This window comes from Thermobia domestica, chromosome 9 (genome assembly GCF_964235325.1).
Source record: "Thermobia domestica chromosome 9, izTheDome1.hap1.1, whole genome shotgun sequence".
Lineage (NCBI taxonomy): Eukaryota > Metazoa > Arthropoda > Insecta > Zygentoma > Lepismatidae > Thermobia > Thermobia domestica.
In genome coordinates, this window is record NC_137462.1 from 26,561,223 (window position 1) to 26,588,388 (window position 27,166).

Consider the following 27,166-nt stretch of genomic DNA (forward strand, 5'->3'; position numbering starts at 1 on the left):
TTATACAGTGTGTATCAAAAGTTGGGGCCATAGACCAACTTCATTTTGAGTAAATCTATGAAAAGGATACATAGGGAAATTGATGAAAATATGTGGTTATTAATCTATAATGTTGGAATGTTTCCGATTGCGCTAGTTGTTTGGGGTCCATGCTTTCAGGCGCCGTATTTTACATGAAAAAACGTTGCCAGTTCAGTAAGTTGTTCCCTTGGGCCCTCACCATACCAACGATACAACAACAAAATGGACCACAACGCACGAAATTGGACTAGACAGAATCTGACTGTGTAAAAGGTTACCATGTCGACTGCGAACGCCGTTATTTTTGACTTGACCGTTAGTCCACTATTTTTTTTTTTTTTTTTTTTTTTGCATTTTATTAGAGCTACCCTGTCCCGTTAAGGCTAGTGCTTTCAGTACATATTGTCCAGGATTTGATTTCCGGTTGGGGTACTCATCTCGAGTAGTGGTTAGGATCCTGCTTTAATAAGTATGTCCCCTGTCATATAGCTTCAATGCTGAAAGAGAAGTTAGATTTCGATAAAGTTATTCTTAACAAAGCCTAAAATCTTCGAACTTCCATCTAGAATCTGATCAGAGACCACCAGTGTTGCCCACGAGATGAGAATTAAGGTGTTCTCGTCCCGTCCCATAAATGTGTATATACAGGTTGTAACTTAATGTAACTAACCACGGGTGGTGATTCCTGACACCAAGGTAAGCAGAATATGTCATATAAACATATAGCATATTGGCAGAGTTAGCGAGGGCGAAAAGCGTCGGAACAGTAAGTTCGAAGTGATAGATAGCGACATGCAGAGAGACACAAACATACATTAGTCGGGCACATACAGGAGATGCTCAAAAGTGTTCGTGATGGACAGTAATGCATGCATGACAACGCCGGATCATGGATTGGCGAGCCCGTTCAATAGATACGTGGGTCATGACGAGCAGTTGTTCAAAGGTTATGGATACTGTGTTCCAAGTCGTTGACAGGAGTAGCAAACACCATACTTTTAATGTGCACCTATACCTAGTTATATCATAAATACTGTCACAAAGTTTGGAGTGGCACTGTCGGCATCCGGAGTGGCACAGTGCTGCCATCTGTGTATAAAGCGGAAGATGCATGTAGTGTGTGTTTGACTGTTCATGATATACGTTGATATTGTACTGAGTTCTGATGGAGTGGGGCGATTACGAAAATCGTGTAGCAGTAATTGCACTACACAAGGTCGGGAAGACAGCAGGTGAGATTTTCAACCTCCTGAAACCCCTACAAATCAGCAAGAGATTCGTGTATCGCGCCATACAGTGATATACGGAGACTGGAACGGCAGCTGACTGCTCAAGGAGTGGCAGACCACGAACGGTATGAACCCCGCAGGTCCAGAAAGCAGTCGTAGCAAGAATTCGAAGAAATCCTGCTCGAACACAAAGTGTGATGGTTGCTGAGGTGAACATCAGCAGAAATGCCATGTCTTGTGTGCTCAGGAGTGACCTACATCTACGGGCGTATAAGAGGCGGACTGGTCACTTTCTGACCCAAACATTCATGTCGCAGAGGGTTCGTAAATCAAAGAGACTTGCGACGTTACTCCAACAATCTGCACAGAAAGATTGTTTACTGACGAAAAGGTGTTCACAATTGAGCAGGCCTACGACACCCAAAATGACCGTGTGTATGCCACGTCATCTACTGCAGCTGCTGAGGCAGCTCCAAGGGTTCAGTGGGCACATCATCCTGCCTCAGTGACGCTTTGGTGGGGAGTGATCTACTCAGGCACAACCCAGCTGAATTTTTGCAAAAAAGGTATGAAAACATCTGCAAAGGTGTACCAGGACACAGTGCTAACACATAGTAAAACCACTGTCTGCTACCATGTTCCCTGGAGAAAGGTGGACCTTCCAGCAAGATTCCGCTCCAGGCCACAAAGCGAAAACAACCCAGGAGTGGCTGGCACGGAATGTCCCCGACTTCATTTCTACCGCTGATTGGCCTTCTAGCAGCCCGGACCTTAACCCGTTGGACTACACTTTGGGCAGTCCTTCAGGCAAAGGTCTACCATAAACGGCATACATCTGTCGACAGTCTGAAACAATCCTTGAACCGAGCAGTGAACAGTTTTCCCATGGACGTGGTGCGTAATGCCATTGGCCAGTGCCCGGACAGACTTCGCGCCTGCATGAAGGCCAAGGGAAGACATTTCGAAAAAGGGTTGGTGCGTAAAGTGTACAATATATCAGTGTAAAACATGAGCAAAATAAGTTGCCTTGATGTTAATACTCTCTGTGTTATTCACATTCAAACTTGTGACAGTATTTATGATATAACTAGGTAGATAAAAATCCAGTAGATTCAGATCCGGGGACGGGGCCTGTCCAATGCTCTGGACCGCAACACCCAACCCAACGTCTTGGGAAGTTGTTGTTCAACCACCAGCGAACATTTACACTGAAGTACACGGAGCCCATCATGTGTATCACGTGTAGCGGCAAATCGCTAACGGAACACTTCCAGTAATTCGGACAAGGTATTCTACAGAAAGATCAAATACTGTACTCCATTCATTCTTCGGGGTAACATGAATGGCCAATCAGCTGATCGTGGGCAATACCACACCACACACTTAGTCCAAATTGATGTTGATGATGAGTGGGGATGTGCATCTGGCCATCTGTGTGTGTTATGCACGTTGACACCATCTCTTCCAAACATGACCTCGTCAGTGAACAGTACTGATGCCTGAAACACCATGATGGTAGTGATCTGTTGAATGAACCACTGTCAAAGTGCTCCACATGGTTGAAAATCCGCTTGTCAGTCCTTGTACCCTTTGCAGGTAGTATGGGCTCAAGACACTTTCATGTAACACAATCATAGGACTAACATGCATTGCATGCTTTCTGTATGCTTTGTCGATATTCGAAAGCACATGTTAGCATTTTGTAGATATATATGATACAGGAAATGTATCTGTGCATTCGTCTATTTTCATGCCTGACAGGATAGGAAGCCAGCTCAAAAATTTAGAGAGAGGCTGGTAGAAGTTAGGGGGCCCCGACCCAACCATATAATAGTATATCACCATACTATAGTTCATTTGTAAGCCTACCGTGAAAGTTTTAGGGGGGGGGCGGTCCCCGTAGACCCCCGTGCATACGGGCCTGTAGGAAGCCAAAACATAAGTTTCGAAAAATCTACTTCAACGTAACTGATTAAATCGGTCACAGAGAAGCCTAAACAATTCGAAAAAATTAATGAAAATGAGGGTTAAATTAAGGCAATGTGAGCAAACATGCAAAATTTTAGAAATTTTGTCGTGAAGACTTCCGTTTGGAGAATAAGAGACATTATTAACATCATTTAGTTGTCCAGTTTGTAAAAAGCATCATTTACTGTAGATACTATCTTCTCCATTAACCCTGTGTTCAAACTGGAAGTGGTTCAGATTAGCCATTGCTAGTTTCCATGTTTATCGCCATAATCGAAAACGGTAACAGGTAGCGAGAAGCGTTTTTTTTTTTTTCAAACGGTTCAGCGTTTGAAGGCAACGTACTATGAGTATCTCGAACACTACCAAAACCGGAAGTAGTCAAATTTACCAGTTTTTGAATGCTGATTTTCCTAGAGCAAAAACGGTAAGTGATACTGTTTTTTGCAATTGATTCGGCGTCCTAAGAATAGGTTCCACCTTCTTGGTTAACCCTCTATTCATACCGAAGTGGTTAAATAAACCATTTCCGGTTTTACCATTTATCGCCATAGAACAAAATGGTATTAGATAGCGATAAGCAGTTTTCGGCAAGCGATTTACAGTGTCAAGAGAACATCCTGCAACACTACTGACATCGGAAGTTGTAATTTACTATTACTTCCGGTTTGAAGATTGATTTCCGTAGAGCAAAAGCGGTAAGAGATATCGAGATGCAGTTTTTTGTAATGAATTCGGCTTCCCAAAAGTAGATTCTATACCCTCCCTTAACCATCTATTGAATCTGAAAGTGGTTAAAATTAACAATTTTCTGTTTCAACACTTATCGCTATGGAACAAAAATGGTAATAGCGACAAGCTGTTTTCTTCAACCGATTCTGGGTCTCAAGAGTATACACCATTACAACTTGCAATACTCTACCCAAACCGGAGGTGGTCGAAATTTACTACTACTTCTGGTTTCAATACTAATTTCCATGAAGCAGAAACGGTAAGAGATATCTTAATGCAGTATTTCGTAATCGATTCAGCTTTCCAACAGTAGATTATGTCCTCTGGCTATAACCATCTATTCAAACCGAAAGTGGTTTAGATTACCTATTTTTGATTTGAACGTGTATCGCCATAGAACGAAAACAGTAAGGTATAGCGAAGAATGGCTTTCCGATACAGATTCAGCGTGCGAGGAACAGGTTCTATCTTTAATCTTATTAATCAAGTGGAACCAGTAGTTATAGATGTATTACTTAAAGTTTGAGTATTGAATTCACAGAGTATGGAAGTGTATCGTAGTTTCACACTTTAAAAGGAAATTCACATGTTTCCTTTTTAAAAAAGTGAACAGAAAACTTCTCGAAAATTGAGACGATTTTTTAAAATGATATTGTCTCGTCTCAAAAACGGTATGTAAATTGCCATGTTCCTCTCTCGTCTCGAATTTGAAAACACGGTTCTCGTTTCGTGGGTAATACTAGAGACTACGCAAATGGAAAACGAACCAGCTTACCGGTAGACTTAAATAGTGTTTAATTTTGTTATTTTGTAAAACTAATCTTAACCGTTTACTTTTTTTTTTCTAAACTTGTTTGGATGGGAGGGGGGCTTGAATATTGCTGTAATTTATTAGGAATAAATAATATTATTGTTGTTCTTCTAAGCGGGAGGGGCCGCGGTGGCTCAGTGGTAGAATGTTCACCTCTGGTGCATGGGGTTGCGGGTTCAAACCCTGCTCCTGCCAAGTGAACTTTGTGGTGGACAAACACCGTGTGCGTGGGTTTCCTCGGGTTTTCCCGTTTCCTCCCGCTTTCTCCATTCCACCATTTCATTCATTTCTTATAATCACCGTTTCCTTTAGGGTAGCTGGCATAAGCGTGGGACGTAAAACTCAAAAATTTCATTTCATTTTTCTTCTAAGCGGAGATAAGTGTGTTAATGTTTGAGAAACTGTGTTTGTTTCGTGAGCATGCTACACTGTCTAACATTTATATGGCTTCTCTTATGTGTACATATATTTTTACACGGTTTCGGTAATGTAATTATTGTGGAGGCAGAGGGTATTTTCCCCACCGACGTTCCTTTGTAGGAGTTCCTAGTGTTTCATCTTTGTTCTGCTTTTGTTGAAACTCATGTATTCATTGGAAGCACAGGCTCTGGAAAAGAAATCGTTTTGGATCTGGCTTAGCTTTTCAGAATGGAAAGGCTATCTTTCTCTTTTGCAGCCTGTGTATAATGAAAATTTCAGGAGATATTCTCTTCGCTCAGCTATTCGCTGGATGAACACAAAGGGACGAGAACAATGAGATAACAGCTCGATTGCCAAAGATAGCGTGATATTGTTGGGAAGTAGCCAATCATTTAGTCCCATTCTTGTTCCAACATACTTTATCCTGCATGGTACTAACAATGGAAGTGCAGATTTACTCTTGTAATGAAATGGTTACTCATTTAATTCATCTTATCTACGATGAGTAGCATCAGGTGTTAAAGTTCCACAAAATTCATTGTGGAGATCTTCATTAATTTAAGTAGCTCGGCGTGGATGTGTATGTGAATAAGACGAAGTTCACAGTGACAAATGGAGACTGTATGCACGGAAACACTGTGATCATTAGTGCTGAAGATGGGAATAAACTGAAATACTTAGAAATAAAGCTAGTGAACAATAAAAGAGTAGATTTAGTTGATATATATATTTCTCCGTATCGTTGACTATAAACATTTTGGAACCACGAAGAAATTAATATTACTTTTTGTAAATTACAGGTAAAAATTATTAAAAGTGTACCTCTTAATATCATTGAGAGGGGACTTCTAAAAACAGTATCTCTAAAAATTGTTAAAAGCGTACATTGAAATACCGTTAAACACGTAATTTAAAATCCATTAAAAGCATACTTATAAAAAAAAAACACCAAAAGCATACTTCGAAAAATCTTTGAAAGCAAACTTCGAAAAATCGTTAAGAGCATACTCATGAAAACTATTAAAAGCGTACTTCTGAAAGATTATTGAAAGCGTTTTTTAAACACCACTAAAAACTTAATCTAAAGATCATTAAGAGTTTTCTTTTGTTCATTGCATTATGAAATGGGAACTTGGTCGTTAACTATTAAAAAATAGAAAAAAAATCAGGGTATTCAGTATAAAAATAGACGAGTAAATGCATGAGAGAAAATTGTTTTAATAAGGAACTTTGTGTATAATAAATTTGAGCTACTTTATCTGAGATGAAGGAAACGAATCTCTTGTAGAAATACATGCCTCACAATCCTGCAGTATTTCTGCAACAATTTTTATAGAGGTAGTTGGTGAGTACTTCAGGTTATATGCCCGTAATCAAACTGTCTGTACAAAAACTGTTGCGTTAGTACCTTAGAATTCTGAAACATGTATTTTTGGATAGAACATATATTAGGTCCTAAGTGAAGTCTTGACCCGACCACGGTAGGTCCGTAGTTTTAGAGCTATGGACCTTTAAAGTTCATTTTTTCATGTTTTCGGCAGCCTATGACTCCGAAAGGAAGCATATGTGCACTCAGGTTGGTCTATACTTTTCGTCTTATTTTGGTGTCAGGAATTACCTCCCAAAACGTTGTCGGTGTTGTTTTGAAACACCCTTTTTTTCCAGGGACCACGTATTTGACATGCTTGATTTGCACTCACTTTGTGTCGCTTTGTGTAGGTCAATGAGATTTGTCGATTGATGTATGTCTAATCTTTGCACGTTTTTCCTATTCAACACTAAAAAATATTGTAGAATTATTCTTTCTTTTATTTTTGTTTCAGAACTAAATATTTCGTAATGAAATCGCTTTCCCTTGCAGTCTCTTTGGTGTATAAATGTAAACTGAATCAAGTATAGAGCTAATCTTTGAGCACAAAGTGGTTCTTATACTTTTACTGAATTTTTTGTTGGAAGTTTCTCGAGATTTATTGTTCTTTAACACAATTGCATCTCTTTAATTAAAAGCCCGGAACAGATTGAGAATTTCCCGTAGCGCTAAATTAAACTTTGTTCGGGCGATAATTACCGCCATTGACAAAGTTGTTTAGTATTTCATTGTATCCTTGACGTCATCAGTATTGTGCCTAAAGCTGTTTTACATCGATCTTGCAAACTATGTAACAGAGCGGCTCTCACAGAGAATATATATATCTTGTGTTTAAGAAATACAATTGAAGATTAATAATTTTATGGCACCTCCAAAAGCATGACTGTTTTCATTTACTTAAAAAAAAAAAAAAAAAAAGAAAGAAAGAAAAGACAGAGAAAAAAGAAAATATGTTCGTTCTAAGACATGCTTAATAATCGTGGACTTTATTGCTTTCTTAGTTAACAGTTGAAGTTAATGTCATACCTGCCTGCAGTGCATGTAATCGCTGGTTCGATTTCAGATGTGGATTTCCGTTATCTTCTTTAACGTATACATCCAGTCTTCTACTAACCCTTTAATTGGCAAGCATTGATAACATTACCATTAAAATATTTAGCTTGCTTTTATGGTTGAACCATGTCTTCCTGATCATAATTTCGTAATTTTTGAAATATTTTTATACTTTGGCTACAAAATAAAGGGTGTTTATTTCAAAGCAACATTGCCATAAAATAGGTGTTATATATAGCTACTGAGCAGCATTGTCCTATTATGGTAAAATATGAGAAGAATATTCTCTGTAATTACCAGCAGTTTCGTTGAAATACTCGTGTTTTCCTACATAGCAAGAAACAAATAAATAAATATAAACTTTCGCGGAACGTAGGAGATAAAGCTTCTTCAATACTAAATTTCACTGTCCCCTGTTGACGAAGATTAGAAGTATCTAAAGAAGCGACCCGCAGATCATGTATACGAATATTGTATACATATTGTTCACCAGTTCGGAATATTAGCGTGATTATACTTCGTCATTTTCCCGTTGCTCCCCCTCTTTTTTTTTTTAAAGCTACCGTCTTGAAGTGAAATGGTGCGACTGACAACTTTTACCGTGCCAATGTGTGGCACTAACTTACATTGTTAGAGTGTGTGCAAAAGCGCATCTCTCTCTGGTGCCCTCTGCATGGCACAGATACACACATGCACGGCTCGAACAATTACATTAGCCCGTCCTTTTTTTATAGGGTGGGCTAAAAAGGGCAGAAAAAATGAGTCAGAGTGGACGGCTCGACGGCTGTAAGGTTTAGATTTGAACCACCCAGTTTTTTTTTTTTTTTTTTTTTTTTTTTTTTGAAAATCATGTTAACATCTATCATTCACTTTCTCTTCTATTAGTCGGCATTGATAAATTTTAATCCTTTCAAATAGGGATGCGCACGAGACAAGATTTGTGGCTGTCTCGTCTCGAAATTGTGCTGTAAAAGTGATGTCTCGACTCGAAAAATGTATATTTCTCTATTGGAAGAGCGGTGTCTCGACTCGAATTTTGTCAGGAAAATCATGTCTCGACTCGTCTCGTGCGCATCCCTACTTTCAAATTACAGGTAAAATATTAACAATTAATAAACACTTTTCCTTCATACCTGACATTTCTGCATTGTTACCGCCACTTAAGATTTCATGCCAACCTTGCTAGCACAGGGGGTTAGCTTGCTGGACTCTGAAGCTAGGGGTCCTTGATTCGAATGTTAGGCATGTACATTTTTGAGGGGCCCATTAACTTCATGCATAAGAGGCGAGCCCAAAACCACTTCAATAAAAGAAATCATGGTTGACAAAATTTGGTGACATTCGAAAATTTTTTAATATAAGACGAAGTTTCGTAATGGTTCGACAATTACCGAAATGTCAGTAATATTGAAAGTTTGGATAATGCATGAAATTTCGATAACACCCAAAGTTTGGAGAATACCAGAAATTTTGTTAATATTTGAAGTTTCGAATATACCCGAAATTTCTGAAATAATCAAATTTTCAAAATTACGTGATATTTTTATAACACAATAAGCAGTGCCGTTTCGGGGAAGGGGGGCTTTGCTAACTTTATTCCGGGAAATGTAAAAATTTTGCACAATATTTCATTTACTTTAAAATAGTAAATAAAATTTCTGGTGGGGGGCTTAAGTCCGGAAGATTCCCTTAAATACGCCATTGACTAGAACTTTCAGATATCCGAAACTTCAATAATATTCGAACTTTCGATAAGATCCGAAACTTTGATAATATTCGAACTTTCGATAATACCCGAAACTTCGATAATTTCAAATACTCGAAGAGTTTCGAGATACCAATGACAACTCGATAAATTTTCACTCCCTAAATTCGATAGGTCCTCAGCCTTGTCGAACACTCCTAGGTGGGGGTGCACTTGGATCCTTTGCCTCCGTCTGACGTCACCACTTCCTCTTTGTTACCAGTGTTGCCCACTATCCGAGACGGGAAGTAATTGTCTCGATTCTCGAAACTTTCCACATCTCGTCTTGATTTTTTTAAGTTTCGTTTTGCAAATTAGTATGTACAGAATTCATGTTTTGAGTTTTAAGTTACCAGAATGTCATGTAACGCGTTGCGAGAGATTCACGAAGGGTGTAACATGATAATATATAAACCCTGTTTATTATTGGAGTTTATTGTGTAATGATTTGTTTATCTTTATATATTGACTAGCAGCGTTCACCCCGCTTCGCTGCGGTCACCCCGGAACGCAATAAACTTTGTTACTTAGATAATTTTTACTTTTTCGCTTTCAAATTGCAGTAAATGTTAACATTATAGCGCCTGTCATTTATGTTAACCCGCCGAGTCACACGGTCATGCGGGTTGCATATAAATACGTTTATTTTTACCTATGATGAACTAATAACAAAGGATTTGTACGTATGGACACCTGAATGGTCAATTATCTCAAGACACTGGTAATTGAAAATTAAAGTGATATGATAAAAACCATCTAGGGTCCAAATCCTAACAACCCCCCAAAAATGAAAGAAATTGGTTCAGCCGTATTAGCGTGATGAGCGGACAAAGGATTTTGTACGTTCTCTTTTATATATATAGATAAATGCTCTTCATTGTTCTTGTACAATCACTTTATCAATTTATGGTTTTGTATTATGAATTATGTAACACTAAAACTATGTTAATCTACTACTTGGCAATTGTCGTGTTTCTCGTGTCGTGGATAGCGCTATTTGTAATCCATGCAAGTAGATAACAGTTTCGTATCCTGTGATGGAGAAAAACCCTAAGCTAACCAAGTTTTACGCCATGTAGTTGTCAAGAATTTAAATTTTTTGTAGCTTACCGTGTTCTTTTGTTTTTTGGACCAATAGTTGAACTAACCAATAGTTTGGACTAAATTTAATAGTTGAAATGGCGTTTTAAATGGAGAACCGCCTTTGAGTAGGAACAATAGAAATTAGATTCAAATATTTGCGTTTCTTGATGCGTTGATTGTGATCTAGAGATAGGCCGTGACAATGATCTTTAATGTAGTTCATTAATCGATGGAATGCCGTTTATTCGAGTCATTACATCAGTGGACAACAGTGTTTACAACATGTCTTTTTTTTTAAAAAAAGTATGAATAATAAAAGATAGTAGTTACATCACTTGAAGGACAATTAGATGTACTTAATAATATACCGTGTGACAAAAGTGCGTGGCAAATGAAAAGCGAAGAAGAAGAAAAGGAGAGAGAAAGATCGTGTCTAAAATATCTGCGTACCAACTGTAACGAAAGGGTTACCTAGCTACTCGTTGTTTATAGTAGATAGGAGGCCCATAATCAGCAGGAAACTTAAAGAAATAATAAAATTTAAACTGCACGGGGAATTGTACGTTCAGTCCCGAATTGAGACTGCATAATCTCAAAGGATAGGGGAATTCGCAAGCCTCTAGTACGTACACGATCTGCTTAGCATTTGCGTAACAAGTATTTCAGAGAGTAGAAGCTTTTACGAGGTCTAGAAAGCTTCTGATTCGCCTGTTAGGGACTGACAATGTGCACGGACGTCTCTGGCGGGGGAGGACGAGCCCAATAGTTTGAAGTACAAAATATTCAATATTTTACTCTAATTTAATTTATTTACTAACGACAGAATATCATGTAAATAATAATAATTATATTTATTTGGAATATAATATTCAGGCTGTAAAACGATTGTAATCGAGTTCTTGATATACTTTAGGGAGTCCGTGAAGGTAAGCAGAAAGGTAACAAATGGAATCAAAGTTAATAAACAGGTTGGACTAGGTAGTACCATTTAAATCACTTTCTTTTATGTCCCCCCCCCAATTTTACCTGCCAGAGACGCCAGTGACCATGTGCTCACCCCTAGGTTGGACGTAGTTCAGCCGGTCGCTAGTGGATTGCGCTGGAGCACACGTAGGCCCACAAAATAGTATGTTACGCTAAGTGTTTTTTTAAGAAGCTTTGGAAGCTTTTACTATGAGTGTTAATGGTAAAGCAAACGATAATGTTTTGGGTTTACCCCAAACTTAAACAAACGTTTTAATTGAATGTGCTTTTTGGGAAGTGAACAGAAATTCATGGCGACATCGGTTCTGTTCACCGAATCTGAAAACCGTAATTTGGTGTGTTTCGAAAAGAAAACCGAATTGCATTTTGATATCATAATTTCCAAACATCGTCAGTTAAAGATCGTTACAAGCTGCAAAGATGTTCAACAATTGTGATATGAGAATTTGTTATATAAAACCTATTGCTTGTTTCACTTTAATTCTCTTCCATTTGTGTATCGGTTCGGTTCCAGAGCCAGAATCAGTTTTCTCAGAGAATTTATGCCGAAAAAGTGATTTTGAATTCCGTTCTTCGCGTTATGTAAACACTCACCTAGAGGCCATATCGTGTCCGGACTATAGTTTAAACTTACTGTTTTCATGAAATATTCCTTTTTTTTTTTTTTTTTTTCGAATTTTTCTTGCCTTGAAATAGGAGAGTTTACTAAAGAATCAAAACAAAAAGTGCGAATGTCTCGAAAACTGCTCTAACGATGTTATTCATATTTCTGAAATAAATATTTCAGTAATAACTACAGCATACCGTGACTTAATTTAAGAAATGCCAACGAGAAAGTTTGGTACCGTAGCCCGACATTTCTTTCTGTTTATTGGAATTGTGCGATTGAAATGTCTAGTTTTATATTTGGTGGAAAACGACACTCTTTAACACAACCAATAGATGGACCGAGGTCACACGTACAATGTTACAAACTCAGTACGTGTTCAGATAAAAGGCTGTGATGCCTAGGCAGTGTGTTGTTGAACGGGATCTTATAAAAGTGTACCATGGAGAACACATAATTACAAGTTATTTTCGTTTATAAATTCAAACTAGGACATTCTGCTCATTTAGCCGCGAAAAACAACAATGTATTTGGGCCAGGAATGGTGAATAAATGCATCATACACCATTGGTTTGTAAAATTTCGTGCCATTGAGAAGTGATCCCCCTCTTTCACCGAGTAACAGCAGCATGTTCTGATAGTGGGCTTCTCAGGAACATTGGAAGTGGGCCTCTGCAGAAGTTTTTACTCATAGATGCTATGAGTTGACGCCGATACCAAAGATCGGCGTTTGGATGTGTGCAGTTTCCTGCGTGTTCGGAATAACTGGAAAGGCTTTCTTCATCGAATTGTTAATTGGATTTTATATATATATATATATATATTACGACAGTCGTAAATTGTCAAGACCAGAAATGGGCACATCACTCATTTTTGCCCTCAATAGGGGCGGCCTCACCCACACTCACCCTTATTTTGGTAGATGAGTATGAGTGTGGGTTTGACAGTCAATTGAGGGCGAGGACATTAACAATATTTGAGTGTGAGGAAGTTGAGGGTGAGTGTGAAGGTATCAATAATGTTTGATTGTAAGGGAATTGAGGGTGTGTGGGTGAGGGTGAGGACATCAACAATATTAGAGTGAGGGCGAGTTAGTGTGAGTGTAAGGGAATTGATTGAGGGTGTGTGAGAGTGAGGGTAGCCAAAAATGTCCATCTCTGGTCAGGACAGTGATTGGATCGAGATCAACATCCAGGATGATTTCCAAAATTACTCTTCCACCCGAAAAGGTACTGTTGCTGATAATATGGTGGGTCTATCGAGTCGAAACCAGTAGTGATCGTTTCAGTGTTAAACTCTTTATTATCTACCATAAGTTTCTTTTACAAGCATCCAGCAATGATCATTAATCATTCATGTTGGAGGCCCACGTGTCGCTCAGAGGACGATGTATACTCTTCATAAGTTGGATAACAAAACTTTCTGGCCACCATATTCTTCTAACATCTCTTCCACCTACTCCGTCATTACAGTTCTTCTTGGGGGGGGGGGGAGAAAGAAATCCTGATGGCCAGTGGTGGAACATGTGGTTCAGTTGTTGTTCTCATCGTAGTCTTCATACTCCGTTCATCCAATCAACCAATCCATGACTGTGCGCTGGTAAAAGTGCATGACTAGAACCGGAGACTACATTCACTAACCAAATACTGTTTTCATTTGCGTGGAGGGGGGATTCTTTGAAAATGGCAGTCGCACCAACCGAATTTATGTGTAATATGTCCAATACAGAAGGCAATATACGCTAACCATTTAGCGATAAGGGAACTTCGTTTACATACTTCACGCCATAACTTTCGTTTTCGTGGGCGGATTGAACTAAGGAAAAACGGAAAGCAACTTTGTTAGTCAAACGAGATTACAGTATATCTTTCATAGGCAATGACGGAAAATCATTCCGCGAAACCCTTTTAAAATGAATGAATCAATGATATACAGTCACTTCAAGTCTGTAATCTCTCATTATTCTACTTGATTTGATACAAAAACAGAAAATGCGTCTACGAATTATCTTTTCTTCATGCAGTGTAATCGAGCAATAGCTCATTGCATATGAAGAACAATGATTTACGTTCATTCAGTTCTGGAAGAAAATACAAAATGGCAGCCTTTAAACAATGGCTTGTGTCTTGTGTTCAGAATTAATGATATATTACCATCTCTTCTCTTGTGAAAGGCTTGTGAATAAAGCTGTTTGGAAAGTTTTATTTGAATATGTGTCTTTTAAGTTCTACAGTAAGTCCAAGAAACAGGGGTATGAAATTCTGCATTTGTTACTTCTATAACGGTTAGTTTAATGGATATGTAAAGAAAATTGTGTGTGTTTGTGTGTGTTTGTGTGTGAAGTTTCTCGACGAGCTTGTACGAGTGAATAGTGATTAAGCTCTGTAGATATTCCATCAGTTTCGGTTTTGTCCAAAAAAGGATTGTATGACACAAGAAGAGCATTTGCAATCTGTTAAAAGGTATGGTATCAGCATATTTTATAAAATGTTATATAGAAATTTAGACAAAACTAAGTGAAAAAAAAAAAACTTTTTGGGTACTATATATGAAGGAGAGACGACCCCTTGACGCTGGGTTTAACATATATTACCCAGGTAGTATACAGAGTGTTCCAGAAGGAAGTAGCACATCGACGATTGTAAGCAAAAAAATTTGATATAAACATGAATCCGATTTTGAATGATTATGAACAGAAATAAAAATACCGCCACCTATTCCTTGTTCAGCGTAAGCTCTAAACTCCGATAAACAAAATATTTGTATCCTTCCTCTTGTCACACCCACTCCCCACGAGGAGGAGCAAGTTACACACATGCATTTTGACAATACTTCCTCGTGTTGTCCAGAAACTTACAGCAGCAGCAGAAAAAAAAAAACTCGAAAGATTAAAAAAATGTTAATTTCGCTGGTAATGAATTGTTGCTTAGTGAATAAAGGTTTCCCTTGTTGGTGCTTTCGCGGAACAACACTCGCGGAACCGGGATTCATGCCAGCCATTTTTCAGACTTGAAAACAGAGCACGCCTCCACAGTTGAATTGGCGCCATAATTACTGCGCATGCTTAGTGTTGATTTCTATTGTTTCATTAACCACACTCGATTGCAGTATTATTAGATAATCCGTATTATATTTTTTGTCATAATACTGTAACACTTTTATATGAACCAAATCATGTGAACTATTTTGCGGAGGAGTACAAGCGCCATTAGACCAACAGCAAATCAGCGAGATTTACTTTCACGTGGCTTTGTTTATCGCAGTTTAAAGCTTAGGCCGAACAGAATTTAGATTAATGTACTTCATGTTTTGGGGTAAATAATCTTTTGGAGTAGGCAGAAGCTGCGTACTAGCTAGTAGGTAACCAATCACGTTCTCAAGCAATTATTGAGTAATGGTTTCGAGGCTCGTGCCTGTTAAAGTCATTGCCGATTAAGAGTGTTTTATACCGAGTTCGTACAGGTGGCAGCGTACTTCATCGTAGTGTCACGCCTACAGTATTGTGAGAGTGTGTACCTGGAACACGTGGACATTCGTGAGCTGTTGTTGTCTGGGTAGTTTCAGAAGCGTTTCATTCAGTTGCCTAAAATGACTTCTGCATACACGAATGAGGAGTAATCAGACACGTTGTTTGTGTACGGGCTTTGTAATGAAAGTGCTGACGCAACTGTTAAAAAATACAGGTTCGTTTTCAGGAGTTCTTCTGTTTAAGTGGTAAAATACCAAGCTACAATGGGTACAGAGAAAATGCAAAATCAGAATAGCCCAGGCGAAGAAGGCATCGGAAGGAAAATAAAATCTTCTAACTGGAATCATCGACATGAAATAAGGAAAACCCTGATGAAGACATGCGTATGGAGGGTGTTATTCTAAGGATGGAGGTTTGGACTCTAGGAGTATAGGAAAAACAGAGAATGCAGGCTTTCAAAATGTGTTACTATAGGAGGATGTTGAAAATTAAATGGGTGGATAAGGTATCATCAAATTAAAGAGTAATTGAAATGATAGGTAAAAGAGGAATGTACTGAAGACTATTAAAAAAAAAAAAAAAAAAAAAAAAAAACTATGAAGGAATCGCGCTGTTGGCTATGCATGGAATGACAGAAGGAAATATACCTAGAGGAAGGCCGTTATTAAAATTTATCGACCAAATAATACAAGATGTAGGGAAGAAAAAGTCCATGGAAATGAAAACTGGCTCAGGATAGGGAAGAGTACGAAACTGCGTAAAACCAGTCGAGATTGTTGACCTGGGAAGAAGAAATATTTCACAAAACTCGGGTTTGATTTATTATTATTACGTATTAATATATTTTCAGATACGTCTTCTGGAGCTTTTGCTTTTAAAAAAAATCTTGAAATAATTAACAATAATACTTGTAAAAGAAATTTCGAAAGAAATTTTTAATTGTCCTCGTATTTTCTAAATACATGAGAGAAGTAGAATATAAGCTTTTCAATTGCGGTATTTTTTTTTTAAGTCGACCTTAATTGATGGTTAAGTAAAACAATTATTTTTTTTCTTCGAAAATTTCACTAAATCCAAACTTCAAATTTCATGACTCGGGAACCAAAACCCGCACATCTTAATACGAGTATTTCACAAACTTGTGTAGCAGGTTAAAGTGTATCACCATCCAAAATTTGATCAATATCGAATGAGTGCGGTTGTTTTTGTTATTTTTATTAGGTTTCTAAAATGTGCTCCCCTCCAAAATTTGATCGCTCATAGCTCGGGGACGGAAAGTCGCCACACTATAATATTTCATATGCGTACTAATTTTGTCAAGGTCTGTGACCATGCCAAACTTGATCCAGATCGCTTGAACAACAAATCACACTTTTTAGGGGGAAAATCCAGTGAAACTAAAAGGTAAGTCGACGAAAACATCAATTATGATGGTTGACTCTGCGATTCGATCCGAGATCTGATTTAAAAAGGTAAGCGCTAACCGATCAGCGCTTTCTGTTGACATACGACTATAGAGTAAATTTATCTATCTATCCTAAATAAAAATGAAAGTGACAGTGTTTGTGACGTAATTGCTCTTGAACCACCCGACCGATCTTGATCAAAATTTTCAGCATAGATGAGGTTCAGGCCTGGGATGGTTTTTATCATTTCACTTAAATGGTGCAACTTGGGAAGGAGAAGATATATACAAATGATTGAGGGGCCGTGGTAGCTTAGTGGTAGCGCATTCACTTCTGGTACATGGGGTCCTTGGTTCGCTTCCAGCTCGCGGCACGTAAGCTTTGTGGTGGACAAACACCGTGTGTGAGGATTTTCTCGGAGTTCTCCTGTTTCGTCCCACTTTCTTCATTCCACCATTTTATTCATTCATCACGGTATCCCTTAGCTTAGCCGGCATAAAAGTGGGACGTAAAACTTAAAAAAATAGAGATATATAAATGATTGAAAATGACCACCTATATTTGTGTCGAATCCATAGTTTTCGGATTCGCTGAGATGAAGAGTGACACTTCCGATGCCGTTTAACCTTTAGTTTACCATTGACAGTACACTGTCAAAAGTGTACATCCGTTCGTCCCGCTGCCACTGTACTGACAGAGGCGAAAGGTCTACTTTTACCAGCGACACACCGGTTGAGAACCAACCTTTTTGGTTTCTTTCAGTATGGACTATCTCTTCATACAATAAGGCACATCATTTTAAAAAATAAGTGTGCTGTTCCTACTTTTTTCTAGCTTTTAACAGCAATAAAAATTTAGGTTTGTGATTTTTAAAAAGAATGGCTTTTAAATTTTAAAAACTCTACGTTTCACAGGATTTTATAAATGTTTCGCAGGGAATGTCATGGTGATTCAACGTATAGTACAGTCCGCATTGGAAGAAGGCGAAGAAAACTCTTCTTTTTTTTTTACCACAGCTAGGAGTGCGGGGGGGAAGAGTGAAATTGAGAAATCGTGTTTTCCTCCCTGTGTAGACTAAACATATCTCGACGGAAATAATTTATGAGCCACGAGCAGGAAGCTATGTTATCTCCAATTCGTTTTAACAAGTGGGCTATATACACAATTTGCCCTCTAACCCCCCACCCCTCACACCCACGAGCTCAAACTGCGCTGTTTGTTCCTCGTGTACAAATCCATGTGGTTCATTTTCCGGTGTGTGTGTGTGGATGGAATTCTTTTACGCAGAAGAGAGTAGAATCAAGAGTAGTAGGTTCGCTTACATTTCGAGATGGCAGCAACAAGCCTTTCCAAAGAAGAAATTCAAGAAGCCCTCTGGGAGGAGACCGACACAGAAGATGTAGATGATTTGGACGTTAGTGACAATGACGAACCAGACATCGAACCCGAGACATTGAGTGAAGACGATTCCGACAGCGACGACGAAACACGTCCAGACTACAGGCAGTGGATTCGACGGGACAGATCTAAACCTTCCCCTACACCTTTCCCTTTCACTTTGCAAGCTGGACCAAAGACCGACAGACTGACTGCATCCTCAAACCCCATTGACGCTTTTTGTCTATTTTGTGATGGTGATTTCTTCAACATGTTGTTGACAGAATCGAATAGGTATTATCAACAACATGTTGCAAGACACAAGCCATCCAAAATAGAGCCACCCATTACGCTGGAGGAACTGTATCGTTTTTTTGCTATCCACCTTAGTATGGGACACAACAGACGAGACAGGTACTCAGACTATTGGAATCGGTCCGGCATCATGTTCTCTCCTTGGTACGGCGAAAATCTTTCCAGAAATCGTTTCTTTCACATTTTACGCTTTCTTCACTTCTCTGACAATAGCAGACCACCTAACGTGAACGACCAGTCCTATGACCGCTTCTGGAAACTGAGGGACGTTTTCGAATATCTACGTGACAAATATGATAAACTGTACCAACCGACAGAAAACTTATCGCTTGACGAAGCCATGATTCTGTACAAAGGTAAAGTGATTTTCAAGCAATATATCCCGAAGAAACGCAAACGATTTGGGGTGAAACTCTACATGCTTTGTGATTCTAAGGGGTATGTTGTCGATCAGATCGTTTACCTTGGCAAAGATAAGACCAGACAGACAACAGAAATGACTTCAACACACGCATTGGTCATTGAACTGACACAGAAAGTTCAAGGAGTTGGCCATAAAATTTTTATGGACAACTTCTTTTCCTCTCCTGATCTTTTTGACGATCTTGCAACAAAGCGTACGCAATGTTGCGGGACCGTCAACAAGAACAGACGTTCGATGCCTGACGACTTCAAAGACCGCTTTTTCAAAACAACACGAGGGGACATACATGTACGGACCAGGGATGACTTATGTGCGGTTTGTTGGAGAGATAAACGAGACGTTTTTCTTCTGACAAACTTTCACAACTTTCCTGTCGACGGTAACTTCCTTGACGAACATAAAAACGCGATCAAGCCGCACATTGTTCTGGAATACAATAAACACATGGGTTACGTTGACAATGCTGACAAGATGACGAACACGTATAACGTGCGAAGACGGACAATGAAATGGACAAAGAAGGTTTTCTTCTACCTTCTTGACCAAACTATTTTAAACTCTTTCATTCTGTTACGTTTCTTTCGACCTTCCCCTGCCTTACGAGACTATAGACTACAACTGATTTACGAACTGGTGGCTCTGGGGACACCACCAGTTCCAGGACCGTCGCACATAATAAGTCGACCTCCACCTCTAAAAATACAAAGGTTGGAAGCTGCCAATTCTAAACATTGGCCCAAGAAAGTTCACGAATGCAAGGACTGTGTGGTGTGCTCCAATAGTAAAAAAAGGAAGAGATCAAATTATGTGTGCTCGGAGTGTAAGGTTCACCTGTGCGTTGATCCATGCTTCGGGGTGTACCACACGCGACAGTGACCCACGTGACCCTAAGGGACCTGAGTGCATTGTACACAAGCTGTGACCAGGCTGTTGGTAAGTACAAGTACTAACTTTCATTTATATTGCATAATTTTACTTCTTTGTCAATGTCTATAATAAAAAAAAGGCATTGGATTGTTACTGGAGATATGTGCAATGTTTCAGAAGAAATATTTATAGTGAAAATACTATTTGATTTTAAGACCTAAACCAAAAAGATTTCGCATTCGGAAGGATGTACGTACATTTTCAATACAATTCTTTACAAACAATATTGAAAAGAAGGGGGTTGGGGGTGTTTTCACCCCCAAATTTAGCATTTTTTTTAGATTTTTTTATCTTTGGCGCCCCGTGGCGCCCCCTGAGTTTCTACCAAGTATGTCAAAGGACTCAAACATTATACCAGGGACCTTCCTTAAGAATACAAAAGTGATTTCATAACTTAGTCGCATTTCGTAACGTCAGAAAAAAATGTTTTCTGGTACACTGCAATGACATAAATTTTACACATTTTTTTCGCATTTGCAAGGTGTCAGAAAATAATTTATAGAAACATTACTATTTCATTCTAAGACCTCAACCAAAAAGATTTCGCATTCGGAAGGATGTACGTACATTTTCAATGCAATTCTTTACAAACAAAATTGAAAAGAAGGGGGTTGGGGGTGTTTTCACCCCCAAATTTAGCATTTTTTTAAGATTTTTTTATCTTTGGCGCCCCGTGGCGCCCCCTGAGTTTCTACCAAGTATGTCAAAGGACTCAAACATTATACCAGGGACCTTCCTTAAGAATACAAAAGTGATTTCATAACTTAGTCGCATTTCGTAACGTCAGAAAAAAATGTTTTCTGGTACACTGCAATGACATAAATTTTACACATTTTTTTCGCATTTGCAAGGTGTCAGAAAATAATTTATAGAAACATTACTATTTCATTCTAAGACCTCAACCAAAAAGATTTCGCATTCGGAAGGATGTACGTACATTTTCAATGCAATTCTTTACAAACAAAATTGAAAAGAAGGGGGTTGGGGGTGTTTTCACCCCCAAATTTAGCATTTTTTTTAGATTTTTTTATCTTTGGCGCCCCGTGGCGCCCCCTGAGTTTCTACCAAGTATGTCAAAGGACTCAAACATTATACCAGGGACCTTCCTTAAGAATACAAAAGTGATTTCATAACTTAGTCGCATTTCGTAACGTCAGAAAAAAATGTTTTCTGGTACACTGCAATGACATAAATTTTACACATTTTTTTCGCATTTGCAAGGTGTCAGAAAATAATTTATAGAAACATTACTATTTCATTCTAAGACCTCAACCAAAAAGATTTCGCATTCGGAAGGATGTACGTACATTTTCAATGCAATTCGTTACAAACAAAATTGAAAAGAAGGGGGTTGGGGGTGTTTTCACCCCCAAATTTAGCATTTTTTCTAGATTTTTTTATCTTTGGCGCCCCGTGGCGCCCCCTGAGTCTCTACCAAGTATGTCAAAGGACTCAAACATTATACCAGGGACCTTCCTTATGAATACAAAAGTAATTTCATAACTTAGTCGCATTTCGTAACGTCAGAAAAAAATGTTTTCTGGTACACTGCAATGACATAAATTTTACACATTTTTTTCGCATTTGCAAGGTGTCAGAAAATAATTTATAGAAACATTACTATTTCATTCTAAGACCTCAACCAAAAAGATTTCGCATTCGGAAGGATGTACGTACATTTTCAATACAATTCTTTACAAACAAAATTGAAACGAAGGGAGTTGGGGGTGTTTTCACCCCAAATTTAGCATTTTTTCTAGATTTTTTGATCTTTGGCGCCCCGTGGCGCTGCTCGGTTTGTACCAAGTATCTCAAATGACCCCCAAAATTATAGCAGAGACCTTTGGCAACAAAATGCTTTTTACTTTATGTCTCTATACGCAATAGTAGTTATTTTAGAAGCTTTTCTTTCATACACTACAAACTGTTAAAAATCATTTAAATTTCCCGCGGTACGGAGAAGCGTACACCCTGCTGGCCGGCGGTAAAGTAAAGGTTAAATCCAAACTCAGCACCCCAACTTTGGGGAGGTGGAAGATATATATAAAAATGATCGAAAATGACCGATATCAGAGAGCGCTTTAGTAACTGTTATATATTACCAATTGAATAATTACCAATTTTCTTCTTTTTAATCCAACGAAGCGGGTAATTGACTCCAGCTCTTCCTGAAACAATAATTGTGTGCCAGACGCGTGTATGGGGTTCATTTGATTTTAAATTATTCGCTGATACGAACTCGATTCCTCATAAAACGAAATTGATTTAGAAAATAGAGACGGAAAGTTTTGTCTTCCAGTTGAACTGTTGTTAGTAACAAAATGTAGCTGCATGCGTATGTTGTGAATGCATATGCACAAAATGTGTGCTTGCAGTGGTTGAGGAAAAAAGTTACGAAGAAAATAGTAAAAAAAAAAAAAAAAAAAAGATGTTTGTTTTTTTGTTTTCTGTAGCAATGCAGATTAGTTTTCCATTGTTTTCTTATCAAGGGTAATAGTAAGACGAAGGAATTCAAATTGGATTAGAGGGACATGAGTAATTAACATAATACAACAGCTGGCATGCATATCGTGAACGGTCATTTTTTGATGAGAAAAAATTTACTGCTTCCATAAATGACCTCTTTAACGTTGCTTTTAGGTGCGTTTTTTTTTTCAAAAAATAAACCATTGGTTATTGTAGTTTAATATTATAAATAACATTTAAATGTGACAAATTTTATGTTAACATTTGAACGTGAACGATTTAGTATTGTTAATTTGATTGCCTATTTCGTTAGTTATTTAGTGTGTGAATTATACGATTTCAGAGCTTTGCGTGTTTCTTTCATACAGTTTAATTGTCGTATGTTGTTATTCTATCAAACTCAACTCTAACAAATAGGCCGCGAAGGCCCAGTGGTAGAGCGTTCACCTCTAGTGCATGGGGTCCTCGGTTCGATTCCACCCCGTGTCAGCAGAACTTTGCGTTGGACACACCGTGTGCGTGGGTTTTATCGGGGTTCCCCCGTTTCCTTCCACTTTCTTCATTCCTTTCTCATCATCACTGTGTCCTTTAGCCTAGCCGGCATAACCGTGGGACGTAAAACTTAAATATTTTGAACTCTAACAAGTGAAGTGAATCTCTGGTGCGTGGGGTCCCTAGTTCGACCCCAGCTCACACCAAGTGTGGTTTGGTGGACAAACACTTGCGTGTATTTTTTCTGATTTCTCCCGTTTCCCCCATTTTCTTCATTCAACCATTTTATTCACTCTGATCATCGTCGTCTCCTTCAGCCTATATTGCATAACATGGGACGTAACACTGAAATAGGGGCATGGTGGCTCAGTGGTAGAGCGTTCATCTCTGGTGCATGGAGTGTTTGATCCCAGCTCGCACCAAGTAGACTTTGTGGTAGACAGACACTGTGGCGTAGGTTTTCTCGGAGTTCTCCCATTACCTCTCACTTTCTTCATTCCGCTTTTCCATTCATTTTTCACCGTCTCCGTTAGCCTAGACGACATAACCGTGGGGTGTAAAACTGAAATATTTCATTTCATTTGTTGTTGTAAAACTGAAATATTTCTTTTTATTTTCTAAGAAGTAAAACTGTTTGTGCTTTGATTAGTAACTCTGTGGTCCTCGTTTCGATTCCGATTGGTTAAGTCAGTTTTTCATTATGTGCATGATACGGTAATTCTTAACTTGTGGGTGGGGTAGGACATGATGGTTTAGTGGTAGAGCTCTTACTTTTGGTGCATAGAGTCCCTGGGTCGATCCCAAGTCACGTAAGATTGTGGTGAACAATATCGTGTCTAATTTTTCGGGGGTGGCCCTGTTTCCTCCCACATTCACATTCCACCAAATGCTTCCATAGTCATTCATTTTCATCAATCTCCGTCTCCTTTAGTCGACAGTACATAACATGAGACGTACAGCTACAAATCTATTTTTTTAACTTTTGTGAAAATGATGAGCATCTTAAATAGAGGCTCTGCCAGTAAGTCTTAGCTTGGGGATTCAGTTAGAAGAATCTTAGTTCGCTTGCAGGATGAAATCTTTTGGTAGACAAAAGCGTGCCTGGGAATTTTCTTCTTTTTTGTTTGTTTACTACCGCATTCTTATGTCAGTAATGTTTTCATGATCATCTGGATATATAATTTCCAGTAGAGAGGAATTTTATCAGATCCATCTCAACCCATGATCCATCTCGGGCTTATTCACCAGATTATATTTGTACAGTTTTTAAGTGTCGAAAATGACGAAGACTGCTCTCTTATCACCTTTTTAAACGCATGAAATGGAATTTAAAGCGCTGAAAACCGGAGTGTTTCAAATGTTCACAGTTAATGTGTTTTATTATGTACTCTTTATCGTACATCACTGCATGGCTCGTACCATGTACGATTAGTTTATTATTGGCGGGAAAGGCGTCTAAGTATTCAAACTACGCAGCCTAAGATTGCTTGATATACCTTTTACTATCATAATACAGCGTTTTAGTATAATTCTAATTGTAGTTGTTATGTACCACCTAGAAGAAATTTAGTACCAGATAAACCCTGAAACGAAATTCAAAACAAAATTGTGTTTATTCTTCTCGACTCCTGTACGTATGTGCTCTGTAGTATCAACACGTATTCTCTGCTTTATCTGTGTTTGGAGTTATGAATGTAATATAAAATGTGTTTTTTTTTATCATAGAAAGTAAATAATAATAATTGCGAAGCGTGCACCTAATATTTTAATAGCTCTGTAACACTGCTCACGGCTTCGTGCTGACTGTTCATCAGTTGTTTCTAAGCGGAAAATACTCTCGTACGTGCAGTATGTTTTCAATAATTGCGAAGAGGGGACAAAGATTTAAAAGGTAATTTCTGAACATTTTTTTTTATTAGCGTAGACTGTTTGGTAATACTTATTAAAATTTGAAAGTAATAAGATGTGCAATACTATAAAGAGACAGATGTGCAATACTATATATAAACTCTCAAAACAATACAACTCGTACTAGAGTTACATGGTGGTGGTTATAATATATCGGCAATTCTATCAGAGAGAAAGCATTAAGACTTCTGTATGCTTTACGAGTGCGTATTCAATTTGTATTTAAATAAAATCGAGTATAAAAGTTTATTACGTGTTCAAACAATAGTGTAAAACAGCTTTTTTTTTTTTTTTTTTTTTTTTTTTTTTTTTTTTTAAATTGTGAACCACAGACCACAGGATTAAACGTTAGATCGAACGTTATCCCAAAGAGACAGAAAAAATAAAATTCAAGTCAATTCCGTATCATACACTATTCCTTAAAATCTCAAACAGGTAGAGTTCATGCGAATAATAGATTATACAATTTATTAAGGTCAAGATTATCGAAATTAGCTCATATAGGTTGCTGTTGTACGAGGAGTGATCAGAAACTAAAGTTTCAAACCCTGCAGTGAAACGTGTTTATGTTATTTTATACAGTACAACAAATACAGCCAACAGATAGTACATATATTAGGTTATTTTTCAATATAGTGTCCATGTCGGTTGAGACATGTGTCGCATCGTGGGATGAGTTTGAAGATTGCCTCCTGGTAAAAGTCCTGTCCTTGCATGTTCAGCCACATTGTTACGAGGGTTTCATGTGCTCGTCTGAAGTGAAGCGATAGCCTTTTCCGCCATCAGACGACGTAACGTAATCCTTCTGTTGTCCTGAATCAACTTCTCCACGCGAGTTGTGTTCAAATCTGTTGACGTCGTGCTGGGTCAGCTATTGCGCTCCTCGCTACAAGTTGCGAACTTTCGGCACCATTCTGCGACATGCTGACGAGATATTATAGTCTCTCCGTGAACCTCTACCAGGTGCCGGTGAACTTCAGCCGCATTTACATGTTTCGCCCACAGAAGTCGAGTAATTGAGCAGATTTCTTTGCGAGATCACTTTCCAACGAGTCGCCATTTGCAGAGTTACCAACAAGTTGATACAAAAAGCAGTTAAATGGGAGATCAAATTACTCCAATTTTGGGTGAAAAGTCGCTAAAAAAAATATTCCTGAAATTAGTATACGTCTTTCTTTCTCGCGTTCTCTCTCATCAAGTGTGTGATCATATATATATCAGATATGTGATTAATTCAACACATAATATATCTGCGCTGGGAAAGCGTATACGTAAAAACGTAAATTAATCATATATAACCAATAATAATTTTACTTTATTACACTGTATTATTATTATTATTATTATTATTATTATTATTATTATTATTATTATTATTTTACTTATGGTCAATTTCACTTCAACGAAATCAAAAATTAGTTTAGAAAAATGAACAAAAGTAAAAGTCTACACAGAAAAAAAAACTTATTTCCTATCCCCTTCTACTGAAGTTTCTACAGATAATCAGCTTGCTATTGCTATCGGTAATGCATTATTTGTGCCTCTAAACGGAAGCTCTGCAAACTAAAAGACATGGAAGATTGCAGTTGGTTCGCGTTAGAGGGCAAGGGATACCAGCAATCAAAGCGGGAATAAGGAGATACATGCTACGTACTTTGCCAGCTTCTCAACACTTGCGCTGATTCAAATAGGCAAAAGGGAAATAGACATATATATATATATATATGAACTATTCGAGCTAATGGTACTTGTCTACAGGACTACTGTCGCAGCACGAAAGTCGCTAGATTTGTATCTAAGTCGCCAAATTGTCATTCAAAAATCACCAAAATAAATAAATAAATAAATAAATAAAGTCGCTAATCGGAAAAATTATTTTTTGTCGCTATCCCGGAAGTCGAATCCCCTAGATTTATCGACTTTTCCCCCAAATTGGCAACACTGGCCATTTGTGTTTACCTACAACTAGCGCCGTAGTTGGCGGATGGCTGAAACTGCACAGTTGCCAACTCCATGTATTTAAAATTACCACACACTCCTCATTCCTCAATAACAGACGAAACTCCAGAAAGACCGGACTTGTAACCTTAGTTTCTATTCATCCCTCATAAAATATACTTGATAATTGTGTTGACCTCGAGACGACAAGTACATTTTCAAAATCGAGACGAGACGATCAATATCACGAGGCTCGTAGGAGCACCGGTTCACCGAAGTTTTAGTTCTCATACACTGTTTAAGCGTTACTTGAGTCGTAAGAACTATAAATTAATACAGTGATTATACAAACACGTTGAAGAGCATTTATTAATGTTTAAAAAAACGCGAATCATTACACAGTATACTGTAATAAGAAGTATG

The 27,166-nt window shown here is 38.1% G+C and overlaps 1 protein-coding gene across 4 annotated transcripts in view; it reads left to right on the forward strand.

Annotated features, from left to right (window-relative positions):
* The window catches only part of Srrm234 (Serine-arginine repetitive matrix 2/3/4), a 391,760-nt gene that overhangs the window by 27,324 nt on the left and 337,270 nt on the right, over positions 1-27,166 (forward strand). The window contains exon 1 of one of the 4 annotated variants that reach the window (XM_081770794.1): positions 24,688-24,788. The exons of the other annotated variants lie outside the window; for them this stretch is intronic. Coding sequence (XP_081626920.1) covers positions 24,748-24,788 — 41 coding nt within the window. The 5' untranslated portion in view covers positions 24,688-24,747. Of the gene's footprint in view, positions 1-24,687; positions 24,789-27,166 lie in introns of those variants that run through there. 4 annotated transcript variants of the gene reach the window in all.